The sequence below is a fragment of the Schistocerca serialis genome, chromosome 1, assembly GCF_023864345.2.
Source record: "Schistocerca serialis cubense isolate TAMUIC-IGC-003099 chromosome 1, iqSchSeri2.2, whole genome shotgun sequence".
NCBI lineage: Eukaryota > Metazoa > Arthropoda > Insecta > Orthoptera > Acrididae > Schistocerca > Schistocerca serialis.
Window position 1 is genome coordinate 438025637 of NC_064638.1, and position 14560 is coordinate 438040196.

Here is a 14560-nt window from a genome sequence, read left to right on the forward strand (position 1 = left end):
CATATCAATGTACGAGTTACCCGTCGCAGTATTCTCGCAGGAGTGAAACAACCTATATAGCTTCGTCTGTGACAAAGCAGAGAAAACATTTACCTTCGGCGAATCTCATTCTTGCGCCGCAGTTTTTTGATGATATTCTACTCCACACTCTCACATCGTGGCGATTAATCTTTCCAGATAAATGGAAGGTTGCTTCGTCGCCGAACATCAGCTTGGAGGCGAAAATGCTCATCCTCAGGTGCTTCCTAAATTATCTTGCAAAACTGAAGGCGCTGGCCATAATCTTCCAACTATAATGTCCGCAGCTCGTGGTCTAGTGGCTAGCGCTGCTGCCTCTGGATCACGGGGTCCTGGGTTCCATTCCCAGCCGGCATGGGGATTTTCTCTGCCCGGGGAATGGGTGTTTATGTTGTCCTCATCATTTCATCATCATCATCGTTCGTGACAGGGAATAGATTGGACTGTGTACAAAAACTGGACTGTGAAAAAATTGGGACTTTGTACGGGCGCCGATAATCGCGCAGTTGGGCGCCCTACAAACCAAACATCATCATCATCATCCGACATCCGACTATAATTGTGGCACGAGCTGCAGACGGTGCGGCTTCAAGTGTAAGCTCCCTCGCAATATCCTTTACACAGTTTTCTGCGGTATTCAAAGTTCGTGGCTTCTTCGAACGCCTGACGGAACTTCCCTCACCGTCTCCACTTTTGCATCTAGCACAACTGGTCGAGAGGCACTTTTCCGGTTTTTTTCTGTTTACAGGACAACCACCGTCCCTGTTGATACCAACGTACTATTCACAGTTCTCTAGTTACATGGCGGCTATTTTCCATAATTCCTTCTGAACGCAACCGATAAACACCTCGTGTATTACAACACACAAAAGTCTTCCCTTGCTTTGTCGCCATCTTGTCGGGGCACTACACTCGTAACGCCAATTAATGGGCACATTGCAAAGACGGTGACTTTACGTTTCTGTTCATTTCCACATTTATCACTTTGGAAAGGCATCAATCATTTATAGGAGTTCTGTAAAATAAATGATCATTGTTTGGATTACATTGTGAGTGTATTTGCAGTCACCGTAGATATCGCTGACGATGTTACAGCATTACAGGCGGCTGAAGTCCAGCGGCGCCACTGCCCAGAATACTTTCAAAATAGAAAACTTCTGGACTTGTTGACGTAAATCTAATTAATACATGAGGGCTGTTCGGGAAGTAAAGTCCGATTGGTGTGAAATGGAAAACACAGTGAAAATCAGATATGTTTTATTTGTGACAATTAGCTACACCGTGCGGCTAGTTCTCTACATAGTCGCCGCACCGACTTGACATTTGTCGTTGGGTTGTACCAACTTTCCAATACCCTGGTCATAGTGCCAAAATGTTGTCTTCATAGCCAGCGGTTCATGAGAGCAGAGATGAAATTGTGGGGAAGCCAATTACGGACTGTATTGTGGCTGATCAAACACTTCCCATTGAAAACGCTGCAGCATCATCTTCATTACCCCTGCAGAGTGCAGCTGACAATTGCCATGAATCAGGAAACTCATGACAGTTATGTGGGCTGCACTACATCAGGTGACATCTCTCACTGCGCTCTGAAATGAGCGACGCGACGCGATCGACGGCCGAACTGTGCAAAGCTTCATCGAATTTTCACTGCAATTTCCATTTCGCGCCGATTGGACCTACCATCCGAGTAGCCCTCGTAGCAATCAAGTTCTATGATAGAAGATTTTATTCTGAAATATTTTTCACAGTCTTTAACTTACATACATGGCAAGTAATATTGAAGTAGTCATGTTACATAATTAATGTTATAAGTCTTCACATTTAAAAGTAACAGTTGTATGTAGGAAATACTTTAAGCAAGCTTTGTCACGATAAAAAGTCATATACTCAAGCCACACGTATGTTTGTGTAGACGAATTCATTGAAGTATTTCTACGTCTCAGAATCTCGTATAGTGATTTTCTTTCTTAATAAATTTCTTTTGTTCTTGGTTGGAGGCTTGGAGAATTTGGTTAAAATAGATTTCACACGAAGATACATTAGCAATGCAGCATTTTCGGAAACTAACATACTCATTCAGTCTTTCTTTGCCAGAGACTATTTCAGTCTCGTAACACCACAGTTCTCCTGCACATATTATGTCCATTGCTCAAAATGTCCTGTATCGTCTATAGATAAACTGATCACGTATATAGGTAAATAGCCATACATTAATGTGTGCCACGAAGAATATTAACACAAGCGAATATCTTTCGATTCATTGACTCTCTCAACTATGCTAGTATCATGTGGTTACCAGTAGCGTTTACTCATCGCAGATGTGAAGTGGTTTGTTACATCGGAGCTAACTTGTAACAGGCATTGCGACAAGGGAATTCTCATGCAGCCACCGGCATAGCTAGCCGTATGCAACAGAGAATTGCTTACAAGACGGACAACGAAGAAATTTTCGAGGCCTTATCACGTCATTAGAAGTTTCACGTCACGCTTAAGGTGCCAAATCCCGCATCAGCCAATGGGTGCAAAGGATCTACCCTGAATTTAAAAAAAAAAATTAAAACAGACTCAGTATTGATTACGGGGATTATTAGTGGACAGCAGTATGATATCAGAGACTCGAGCAGAGTTACAGCAGGAAGCATATCTTAGCCTATGGACTTACGCAAATTACGGAGCGTGCACAGACATCTGGCTTTGCGTTTATGTGCTATGAATAGCGAATCCTGTATTTTTTCTGATGGTACCCGGAGAAAACTGTATCTCAAAGATTTTGGCTCCAATGAGTAGAACAGATGGTAAAAACTGAAAGCCTCCCCCGTTCTCTATGATTTTCTACTAAATGTTAAGCATTATACATACATACATACATGACTAATACCCGCTAAACTGATCCCATAATTCCGAGAAAGAGCTCTTCCTTCTACCTTCGTACTTTCTACCAATACCCCTGTCATGATAAGAAGGAATCTCTCCCTCTCACCTTCGCCTAACATACGACTGCGAGGTACAAACTCCTTCCCTTCCACTACACGAAGGGCCAAGAGAGGTAAAACATTGCTTATTCGGGTGAGTACAGGCATAACGCCTCTGGGGTACGAACCAGTACGAAACTGAATACGATGAAGTTAGTAAATGAAATGCAACACGTTTACTTAAATACTATAACAATACTGGTTCTGGATAATGAAAAAGAAGTTTCTTTTCAGCAGTGCAGGCGGGATTCCCGCCTTAGAAGTATTTTTTCAGTGTGGATTCCATCTTCTTGGGCTCGGTGGTAGGAGCGAATCTTTCCACGGGTATCCCGTTCCGATCCACGACGAACTTGGTGTAATTCCACTTTATAGCGTTGCCCAGTGTTCCAGGTTGTTTCTTCTTCAGGAACTTCCACAGGGGGTGCGCATCATCGCCATTGACGTCAACCTTTATAACAGAAAACACAAGTTAGTACCAATATTATTCCCCAGCAGACACTACCTTCCACTAATCCCCCTCCAAGTTATTGCTCTAAACTCATTCCTTCCCATCATTTTCCAGCTGACGTAGCCGCAGAGGTAAATACGAGTGGTTGTAATATGAACTCGAAAACTGTTTGATGCGGTTCATTAGACGGGTCAGCACAATAATACAGCTATAAAAGCAGCGAATGCAAATTTTACGACTGTTAAACACTCTTGCAAATAATGCAGTTTTCAGTTGTTCGATAATGTACAAGAGCTAGAGAACATTTCGTTTCCAAGTTGTACAGCTCACCAAATAATTGTGAAAGTAACGTCTGCGTAATGCAAACTTAGTTTAAAACCACTGACGAAGCCTAAACAAAATGTGGCAAATCATACTTAGTTTTATCATACTTAGTTTTAGCAACGAACTGAATAATTACAGTCGTTGCTCATAACGAATGTTCTCTTCAGGCTGACCAGAAGAGTATACTGACATCTCTTTAACACCTGATTCAGATAAATTGACTAGTAATGTAATTTAACTAACCCGCAAAGTGAATGTCTTTCATCGACTGTTAAGCACATAAGAATTCTTCTCGAGGAAATGTAAACAGTGATTTATTTTATGCAGAAATGCAGAAACGTTTTAATTTCTAATTTTTTTAATTTTCAACGTGACGATGCATATTTATACAAATAATAAAAATCACTCATGAGAAAGCTGGAAGCAAAACATACGGAAACGTAACTTCCGAAGGAAAAACAAAATTATTGCTTAACCTCCCGTCGACGAATAGCTTATTAGAGGCAGAGCACAAGTTCGTACAGGCGATGGTTATCGACAACGTCCTCTACAAGGGAATGTTGTAGTCATTCATCTTCATCGCTTTAAGAACACCACGCAAAATTTAAATCTCAGTAGCTGTACAGGGATTTGAACTCCGCAGCTTTCTATTACTAGTTCAGTGTGTTGCTGAGTTCATCATCTGTCAAAGGCCATGCCGAGGGGATACACCGGATCTGTCAGAGAGTAAACGCTATTGCATTATTTGTGTTAGCTTCGGTTCTCCCTGGAGGGTTTTTTCAAAAACTAAACTCCGCCAGAACAGGCCATGAAGGCCCAAAGGTACCGACTGGCCGCCGTGTCATCCTCATATCACAGGCGTCACCGGATGCGGATATGGAGGGGCGTGTGGTCAGCACACCGTCCTCCCGGCCGCGTGTCAGTTTACGAGACCGCAGCCGCTGCCTCTCAGTCAAACAGCTCCGCAGTTTGCCTCACAAGGGGTTGAGGCCAGTTGGGTTTTTTTACGGGAGTAAAATATCTCATTTGAGCGACTAAATTTTTTTGAAGAAAATTTTGTTATATTTTTCTACTTGCATCTTCTTTTTTAGTAGCAAATCTCGCGGCTGGCAAAATAGGCTGGGCTCCATGGATTGTGAGATGGCTGTTCCAGTACGTCTGGTTTCTAAAATTAAACAACTGATCACGAAGGGCACTGCAGGCGACGGCCAAGCATCGGCGGAACAAAATCTGATCAGCTATTCCTTATCTGATGACTCGATTTATTTTGTTTATTTAATGATTTGACATACCAGTAAATGACAGACCTTCATACTTGTAGTAAGAATGGTGTAATCAATGTGAATTGCTTTAGAGATATTCTTTTGAAAGGCTGTTGGATTATTATATACTTTCATCTGAGAAAATAATACCATATCCACGTGGAATCATAAATCCGTTTAATTAAAGTTGCTGCAAAAGAACCAGAAACATAAATATTGTAGACGATATCATTAATTCTTCAAGTAACTAATGCAATCTTTTTAAACCAAAATTCAAGTGGATTCTTATGTCAAAATCAATTGAGTTTAAGTTTTGCGTTCGACAAAAAAAAAAGGCAGGAGCAGTGTTCAAGTTAGCATTCAAAACTTGATCTCAATACGGAGTCGGGCATCTCGAAATGCAACTACTCACAAGCCGTGATTCAGCACAAGTGCTCTTGGAAACTGAGAGTAAATAGCTGCTGCCAGAGATGTATTATGGAAGTATAAGTTTGCACGTTAACTGCCGCTACTTCCTTGAAGTACTAATTTAACTAATTATGCCATTAACCTTAGGATGCCTTGCAACATTGAAACGAATAAAAGCAAAGATGTCCAGGCTCAAGAGGCAAGGGGAAAGGCATCCATCTCTTAAATACATAGCCAACTTCGTAATACAGTTCAATGCCGTATTATAATGTGGAAAATAACATCAGCTTGCGTACATTAACACAGTTCTGTAAATGCTAAAAGTCTTCGAAAGAGGTAAGTTATTTTCGAACCTCTTCTACAGTGTCACTCGCTGACTTATCAGTATTCTACAGTAATAATGGTCATCTGATACGCCTTTCTTTCACGTTCCGATACTTGGAGGAGGGTTTCTGTAGGACTTTGTTATTCTCTGTAGCCATTTGTGATCAGCAGCCGCATGCCGCATCCCGTACTAAATCCTGGATTGGTAGCCTGCATTAAATGGGAACATGATAGTGGACTAGGTAGCCAGTAGACGTTTCCTTTCTTCTCCGTGAGAGACCAGGGAGATATCGTTCGGCTTTCCTTACTTGGCTGGGCCACATCTTAAACCCGATCCACACGAGCAGAAGTACGTGTGCATTTCGTGCCTGCTTGTAAATGAGCAACCGACCACGACGCGATTGTTTCTATGGCGTCAACGGTCTTAAGACTGTGTTGAGTCTGGAGTTCTAAACTTCCGATCATGCTGCACCCTGGGCATATGCAGAAACAGGGGACCGTGGCAGCGCCAGCTGACATCAGAAGTGAACCAGTTCTGGCCCAGCCAACTCCTACTACTGAAATGGATTTTGTGCATTCGTGTCTTCGTAATCTTTATTGTATTCTGTCCTTTGTTTTCGTGAAACATTGAAAAGATGCATAATGTCCTGGTATTTTTTCCTACTGGTGTTCGCCTACAAGGGAGACGTAATACCTGGAAGCAAGAAGGTATTTTCGTTTTACAAAAATGGTTCAAATGGCTCTGAGCACTATGGGACTCAACTGCTGAGGTCATTAGTCCCCTAGAACTTAGAACTAGTTAAACCTACCTAACCTAAGGACATCACAAACATCCATGCCCGAGGCAGGATTCGAACCTGCGACCGTAGCGGTCTTGCGGTTCCAGGCTGCAGCGCCTTTAACCGCACGGCCACTTCGGCCGGCCTTCGTTTTACAAAGAAAAGATATACACTATGCATAAATAAAAATGTAAACAGATAACCGTGTTTTAATGAAAATTATTTAACAATGAAAAAATCGGAACTATTTGACGAGAAAAATAATTTTCGATGCTACTTGGCATTTAGGAAGAAAACAGTACACAAAGGATAAAGCAAAAATGCGCCGTTTATTGCGTTCCAGAAGTTGTTCGATGAGTTTGCAAGTATATGTTTTCTCTACCAAATAAATATATATGTCGTGAAATACTTGGATAACACCTGTCCTGTTCTTTCAGTTTCCATGAGTATAAATAGTTTACCACAGGACCTTCGACAAGAATTTCCAGTATGAATTCTGCTTTGATCATTAACAAACTCTATTATGACTACTTGTTACTAAGTTTTGTTCCTTACATTTCGATCTTTTCATAAAAACGTATGACTCCTCATTACCCTACTTTCACCATTTAACGTGCCACAGCTCTCAGAACACACTCAGTTATGGCGTTCACGTATAAACGAAAATAATCACTCAAATCAGATTATTTTCAGTACAAGAATGAAAGGACAACTGCTCTGCAGTAGACTCACTTCTCTTGAGTAGTTAATTGAGACAGGAAAGTCGATCGTATAAAAGGGTTTTAACGACAGTACCGAATTTTTCCACAGTTCTTAATATCGTGCCTTTTGACTGATACGGTGGACTGCCTGGTATTCGAGAACCTACTCTTAGTGCATCACGTTTTTTTGGTGGACGTAGGACAGGGGCGGCCGGGTGCGACGATCGCGTGCAGGCAGTGGCTCGGCCTCCCTCAGCTCTGCACGGACCTTCTCGGAAGTACCCTTTACAGCGCCACACTTCATTTAATATTGCGGAGTGGCGTTTTTCGGCCGGCACAACTCTCTTCTGCTCGGCAGCATCGTAGTGCCAGGGCTGTTTAGCCTTTGCTATTAGTCAGTGGTATGAAGGACGTTCAAACGTCAAGTGGCTGTCTGTACAAGCCTTTAAAACTGAGTGGGAATTACAGAAGAGAGGAATAAGAATTCTCAATATCTATCACGCAGTTACATATTCGATGGGTACTGGCAAATTTGCTGTAAAGGCAGAAGAATTTAAACACTTATTTGACAATGAAAAAACAAAATATTGCAACGATCAACAGACAGGATTCTTTGTTTTTACTTCAAGCAGCAGTTTGTTATGAATTTGCAGGCATGGAGCCCGTGAAGAAATTGGCGGTAAGAACAGCACTGTCAGTTGCAAGTGTTGAAGACTTTATATATTACTGAAAAGTTCACTGATTAGGTCAAGGAGCATGCTGCAACTATTTTTCGATCTAAAACCTCCTATTGTTGGATTTATTAAAGAAACAAGAGTGCAGGGACGAACATTAGAACATCCGGAATGGATTGCAGATCTCTCATTTTAAGTGGACTTGAGTGTATACTGCACAAAGTACGATATGGTGAGGTAACAAACAACTTATTTCTTAATTGATAGGGATGCATTTAAGAAAAACGACTCTACTATAGAAGGGACAAATTCTGACAAACACCGACCAGTTGCGTAAGCTCACTGGCATCAAAGAAAACGTGAGGTCTGAAGAATTTATTCTGCCTTCAACGAATTAAAAGAATAGTTTTCTAACGCCTTGAGGACACTGCCAGTCTTAAACCATCGTGCTCTTTGCGCGACCGTTTGCCGTTTCAGTTAAAAGCGCCCCAGTTCCAGTGTAACTGACTGATCTGCACTGTAATTCCAGTTTTAAAGACAAATCATATTATTTTAAACTGTTCAAGACGTCTACACTGCTTTCGTCATGTAGATTTCCCATGTCTCCGTAATGAGGCTGCAAAAGTGCTACAATATTTCGACCAACACATGTGAGTGAAATACTTTTTCCCACTATGAAATTAAGTAAGACGATTACGTCACAACCTGAGCCCGAAAATCTGCGACACTGCCTGCGCCTGTCTGTATGGCGACAGTTTGTACCAGATTAAAATTATATTGCGTCTTCAGTGCGCCAAAAATATTGAAATAATACTGGAAATTACTTTTGTTTGTGATCTGTGTTCTTGAGAAATGTGAACTATAAAACAAAGTCATATGGAGTGCGGCTGCATTGCCCTTCAAATGCGACGCTTTCGCAGCTTCCCCCTCTTCCGCCTCCTCGCGTTCAAACAGCGTGCCGTATCGGTGGGTGGAATGTGCAGCCATGCTAGAGGCTACTGATATTTCCCAACATAGAAATGTGAATTTGTTAAGTGCACTGTAATCACCGAGTTCAAAAACTCTACACATACACATAGACGACGAAGAAGAATGCAATAAGCAACAACAACAAACCTGACCACTGAAGATGCTTTTAAATAACACGAAACGCGTCTGGTCTTCATAAGACTTTTATCACAGTTGCGAAAGACAGAAATTAACCTATACAACTTGTAACAATTTACAGTGTAATGGCGGAAATTTCTTTCAAAACGGTTACCTATGTAGCGGGAATGCTGCGAGTCTCCAGTTATATTTGCGAACTCTTGTGGTACCTTTCCTTTCTGAGCGAGTCCCCTACAACACATTCAGGTGACGAGTGCGCTGCGGCGGAGACTCACGAGTGGAATCTATGCGCCCACGAGATGGGGAGTTCGCGTACTACGCCACAGGACTCGCTGGCGGTGCCAACGAGATATACGACACTGTAACGAACTTGTGACGTCACACTAGTAGGTTCCGGGCCCACCAGAAAGACAGGACATGGAACGTACGTCACAGCACGCGACACTGCAGGTTTTACGAGCGCCTGCAGCAGTCTCCAGCAGATATTTCAGACGAATTTAAAATTCTTGATTGGGCATTTAAATGCATGCACACACGTTTTCCATAGCACACGACAAAATAAAGATCTCTTGTCGGTACCTCTTCAGTTAAGTATGGCTTTCTTGTGGGCCCTCCACAGAGCCGAATGTTCCCGAAGTGTGGCAGACAAGCCTACTATTGTGACGTCACAAGTTCGTTTCAGGGCCCGTACATCTCGTCGACGTCAAGTAGGCTTGTCCGCCACACTTCGCAAACTTTCGGCTCCTTACAGAGCACATGGGAAATCAACATTTAGTTGAAAATCTCCCAATTTTGTTGTGTGCTGTCGAGAACTTGCATCCATTTAAAAGCGCAGTTAGGAATTATTAAACCCCTCTGAAACAGGAGGCAGGTGCTGGTACTTGTAAGACCTGCAGTGTCACGTGCTGGGACGCATGCTTCACAGCCTTTCTCGTAGGCCTCGACTCGAGGGCAAGTTTAAAGTGAATATGCGGAGCTACTAGTCTGCGCTCCGATGACGTCACCGCCTAACCTCGAGCTCCTATGTAGGCTGAGTTGTCCGCCATGTTTTCCCCAGCTCTGAGCAGTGAGCAATGTTTACCTAGTGGGTGGTTAACCTATTCACCCAACTTTTTAGAATATTTCCTACAAAATATTTGATATTTCATGCGTGAGGAGTACCGAACAGTTGTGAACTGCACTAAAATGGTTTTTGCGTGTTTAAATTTTCAAGTGACCCCGAACGAAGAAAAAGATGGGACATAAATTGCCGCAGAGACAACTGGCAACCAGGACCTGGCCTTCGATTGTGTACTGAAAGTACACTGAAGTGACGAAAGGCATGGGGTACTTCGGAGTATCGTGTCGGACCTTCTTTTGCTGAGCATAGTGCAGCACCTCGACATGGTGCGCTTTGGGCCACGGCCTAATGTTGTAATGCATATGTGCATTCCCTTCACGTGTTTAAGCCAAGTATTAGGCATATTTGTGCGATCGGGAATGCTCAGTAGCAGTCAGGCTACATGTACATTTAACAATTAAGCGCCAGCAAGGAGCATTAGAGATGAAATCATAGGAGGCAATGTTGTGCAACCTTACTAGGGACAAGATCCGACTATTCGGAAGTAGGATCTTACAATCTGAGACAGTGTTCCGAGACAAACTACCGTCACAATGTCCGCAAACGTGACGTCAGATCCGCCTAGCAACAGCGATCTGAACGCCCATTGGCTGAAAGTTTGGATATGAGAAGTGTCCTTATTGGCTGAGAGAGAAGGGTGGGGTGGTCTCTCTTGTCCTTCGGGAAGACAGGGCAAGTTAGTAGCGAGGGGCCAATCAAAACGCACGGTCGAGTAACCGAGGCGGCTCTAAAAGAACGGTCACGAGTACGTATTTCAGCTGTTAAACAAGATATAAAGTGAAGTTGTTAGTTATCAGAACGCCACTGGTCGTGGGCAGTGTCTATCAATATGTAAAGTCAGAAAACGGTGTTAATGTGTGTAAAGGGTCGAATATAACGGCGTAGTCCGGAGCCGCCATATTGAAAATGCTGATTCTGGGATGTGTGTGACAAAGCAATTTCTGTATTAAAACAGGTATAGTACAAACGTTGTTGACAATTAAAACTGGCATCCCTAAACACTCCAATTCAGCAGGATCACCACCTACATGGAACCTGGCGACTGAGCGCTACTGCTGTGCTACGAGGGACTCACCGAAGCAGCAAGACACCAGGTTAGTGATACCGCCCAGAGAAGTACTTCCTTCTCGCTACTATGCCATTCAGGGCGTTCTAATGTCAATAAAACAAAATTCACCAATAACGAAACTACTGTGTCTCGAGTCTAATTTTGAACCGTACTGCCATACTTCACTTAGAAGTTTACGAAAAGTTGGTATTCAGACAAGCCCGAAAATGACCGTAGCTAAAACCACATGGTTAAGGAAGATGCGTTAAAAATGTTATTTGAAAATGGAACTGGACATTACATAGTTAAAATGCTTTTCATTCAATAATACAACTCTCAGTCTTCCTAAACGCTTTCAGCATCGTGAACTAAAAAAAAAAAAAAAATCTGACACTACGACTGTTATTGACGACGCCGCATTCTCTTTCTTAACTCATGTCGATATGAGAGTAGTACTCGGATGTCTCAGCTGCCCGAGGAAAGCAAAAACACGGGTGTCAGAATTTTCACAAATCTGTTACTACTACCTCACATCGATATCAGCTGTAGCGTGCGTCTTGCTAGTCGCTCGGACACATAAACTGGTCAAAGTTAATGCCAATAAAACAATTACACATTTTAGAATATAAAATGTGTCTTTTCACTTTATGTGGATCGAGAAGCCTCTGCTGCCCCAAACTTAGGGCGATAGCTTAGATCCCACCTTTTACAATATAATATTCCACGAGTCCCAAAAACTTATCCAAACCCATGATGTGAGACGTGTCTGTAAAGGCCGCTGCTGACATTCAGTAAGTAGCTTTCGCCCTGCCGGAGGAGCGTCTGACTTCAGCACATCACCGTCAACTCTCCTCCCCCCCTTCACCTATATGGCAGACAGAACACGAATCTCAATGAAACGCCACACCCTACTACTATTTAAATTGTTTGTGGTCCTCTACGAAGTATTCTGTGTTAAATGTATGCTATTGTATTAAGAGGTATGCGCATGAAGCATAATTATTACATCCAATGGCTAAAGTATTGGTCCACTTACACTGGCTCAAGAGCTAATGATCATGTCCTTTTGAATGTCAGAGAAATAGCTCCTTTTCCATATTACGACAATGACTGCACTGTTTATCGCGTCCTCCCTCTTGGTCCCTTCCTCCACCCCACCCCACCCACCCACCACCTCCGCCCAATCACGACACGCTTTATACAGGGTGGTCAATTGATTGTTACCGGGCCAATTATCTCACGAAATAAGCGTCAAACGAAAAAACTACAAAGAACGAAACTTGTCTAGCTTGAAGGCGGAAACCAGATGGCGCTATGGTTGGCCCGCTACATGGCGCTGTCATAGGTCAAACGGATATCAACTGCGTTTTTATGAATAGGAACCACCATTTTTTATTACATATTCGTGTAGTACGAAAAGAAATATGAATGTTTTAGTTCGACCACTTTTTTCGCTTTGTGATAGATGGCGCTGTAACAGTCACAAACGTATAAGCACGTGGTATCACGTAAAATTCCGCCAGAGCGGACGGTATTTGCTTCGTGATGCATTACGAGTGTTAAAATGTACCGTTTAATAATTGCGGAAAAGGTCGATATCGTGTTGATGTATGGCTATTGTGATCAAAATGACCAACGGACGTGAGCTATGTATGCTGCTCGGTTTCCTGGACGATATCATCCAAGTGTCCGGACCGTTCTCCGGATAGTTAAGTTATTTAAGGAAACAGGAAGTGTTCAGCCACATGTGAAACGTGTGATGGATGTCCGGCACATAGCTCACGTGCGGTTGAAGTGGTATTGAATAAAATTTTCATGACAGGTGGATTGGTCGTCGAAGCACCATACCACGGCCCGCACATTCACCGGAGCTGACGTCCCCGGATTTCTTTCTGTGGAGAAAGTTGAAGGATATTTGCTATCGTGATCCACCGAAAACGCCTGACCACATGCGTCAGCGCATTGTTAATGCATGTGCGAACATTATGGAAGGTGAACTACTCGCTGTTGAGAGGAATGTCGGTACACGTATTGCCAAATGCATTGAGGTTGACGGACATCATTTTGGGCATTTATTGCATTAATGTGGTATTTACGGGTAATCACGCTGTATCAGCATGCGTTCTCAGAAATGATAAGGTCACAAAGGTACATTTATCACATTGGAACAACCGAAATAAAATGTTCAAACGTACCTACGTTCTGTATTTTAATTTGAAAAACCAACCTGTTACCAACTGTTCGTCTAAAATTGTAAGCCATATTTTTGTGACTATTACAGCGCCATCTATCACAAAGCGAAAAAAGTGGTCCAACTAAAACATTCATATTTCTTTGCGTACTACACGAATATGTAATAAAAAGTGGGGGTTCCTATTTTTAAAAAGAACGCAGTTGATATCCGTTTGACCTATGGCAGCGCCATCTAGCGGTCCAACCATAGCGCTATCTGGTGTTCCCCTTCAAGCTAGACGAGTTCCGTTCTTTGTAGTTTTTTTCGTTTGATTCTTATTTCGTGAGATATTTGGCCCGATCACTATCGATGGACCACCCTGTATACTACCCTCATTACCAGTGCTGCGGCCTGCCATCTGTGTGTGGTTACTGCACGTTGACGTCAAACATAGGCAGTGGTCACATCAATGTGACTCTATCTTGCGTGTTCTTGTGTAAAATTTTGCGTGAATACTCACTTTTCAGAATTATCTGAAACATTTGTCTTGATATTTTGAGTGTTAATATTAGCTGTCAGCATTCAGTTATCGTCTTTTCTGTATCGTTGTGTTTTGATATTACGTGTATCCTGAGACTGTTTTTTAGTGTCTTAACATAATGTGCATTAAAGATTACAGCCCTACGTTTCGATATCAGTTATAAGGTTAAAGATTAACTGTCTTGCAGCCAAATTTAATAAATATATTTCGAGATCTAAATGTTCGGATCAACCAGCGTCAGTCGGCTGTTCAATGATGTGTAATGTTCAGTTTTTGTTTTTATTAATAAATGATAAAGTTGAATTTTCCAATAAAACCACCAGCACCATCCACTCTCCCAGTCCCACGCTACCTGCCGTTTCAACGCTAACGCTAAGCATGGTGGCGACCTGGGGAGAGGTCTTATTCTTCAAGTGTTTTGGAGAGGCAGCGGTGTTACTCTTTGGTTGTGACTGAGGAAACTCTGACGGCTCAACAGTATGTCGGGGCATCCTGCCTCTCATATGGCAGTATATTGGTGCCATTTTTCAATGGCGAAATGCTCGTTCACATATGACACTGACCTCTACGACCTGTCTGCTTGAAGTTGAGTTACTCCCGTAACCAGAAAAATCCCCGAACCAGTCGCTGACAGAACATGTGTGGGATCAGTGTACCA

General features: G+C 42.6%; 1 protein-coding gene across 1 annotated transcript in view; it reads right to left on the reverse strand.

Moving 5' to 3' along the window:
- Positions 1–1729: 1729 nt before the first annotated feature.
- LOC126472665 (phospholipid hydroperoxide glutathione peroxidase-like) overlaps positions 1730–14560 on the reverse strand; it is a 40900-nt gene continuing 28069 nt past the window's right edge. Inside the window, exon 4 of the mRNA XM_050099950.1 lies at positions 1730–3441. Within this exon, the coding sequence (XP_049955907.1) occupies positions 3250–3441 (192 nt within the window). The 3' untranslated portion in view covers positions 1730–3249. The remainder of the gene's footprint in view (positions 3442–14560) is intronic.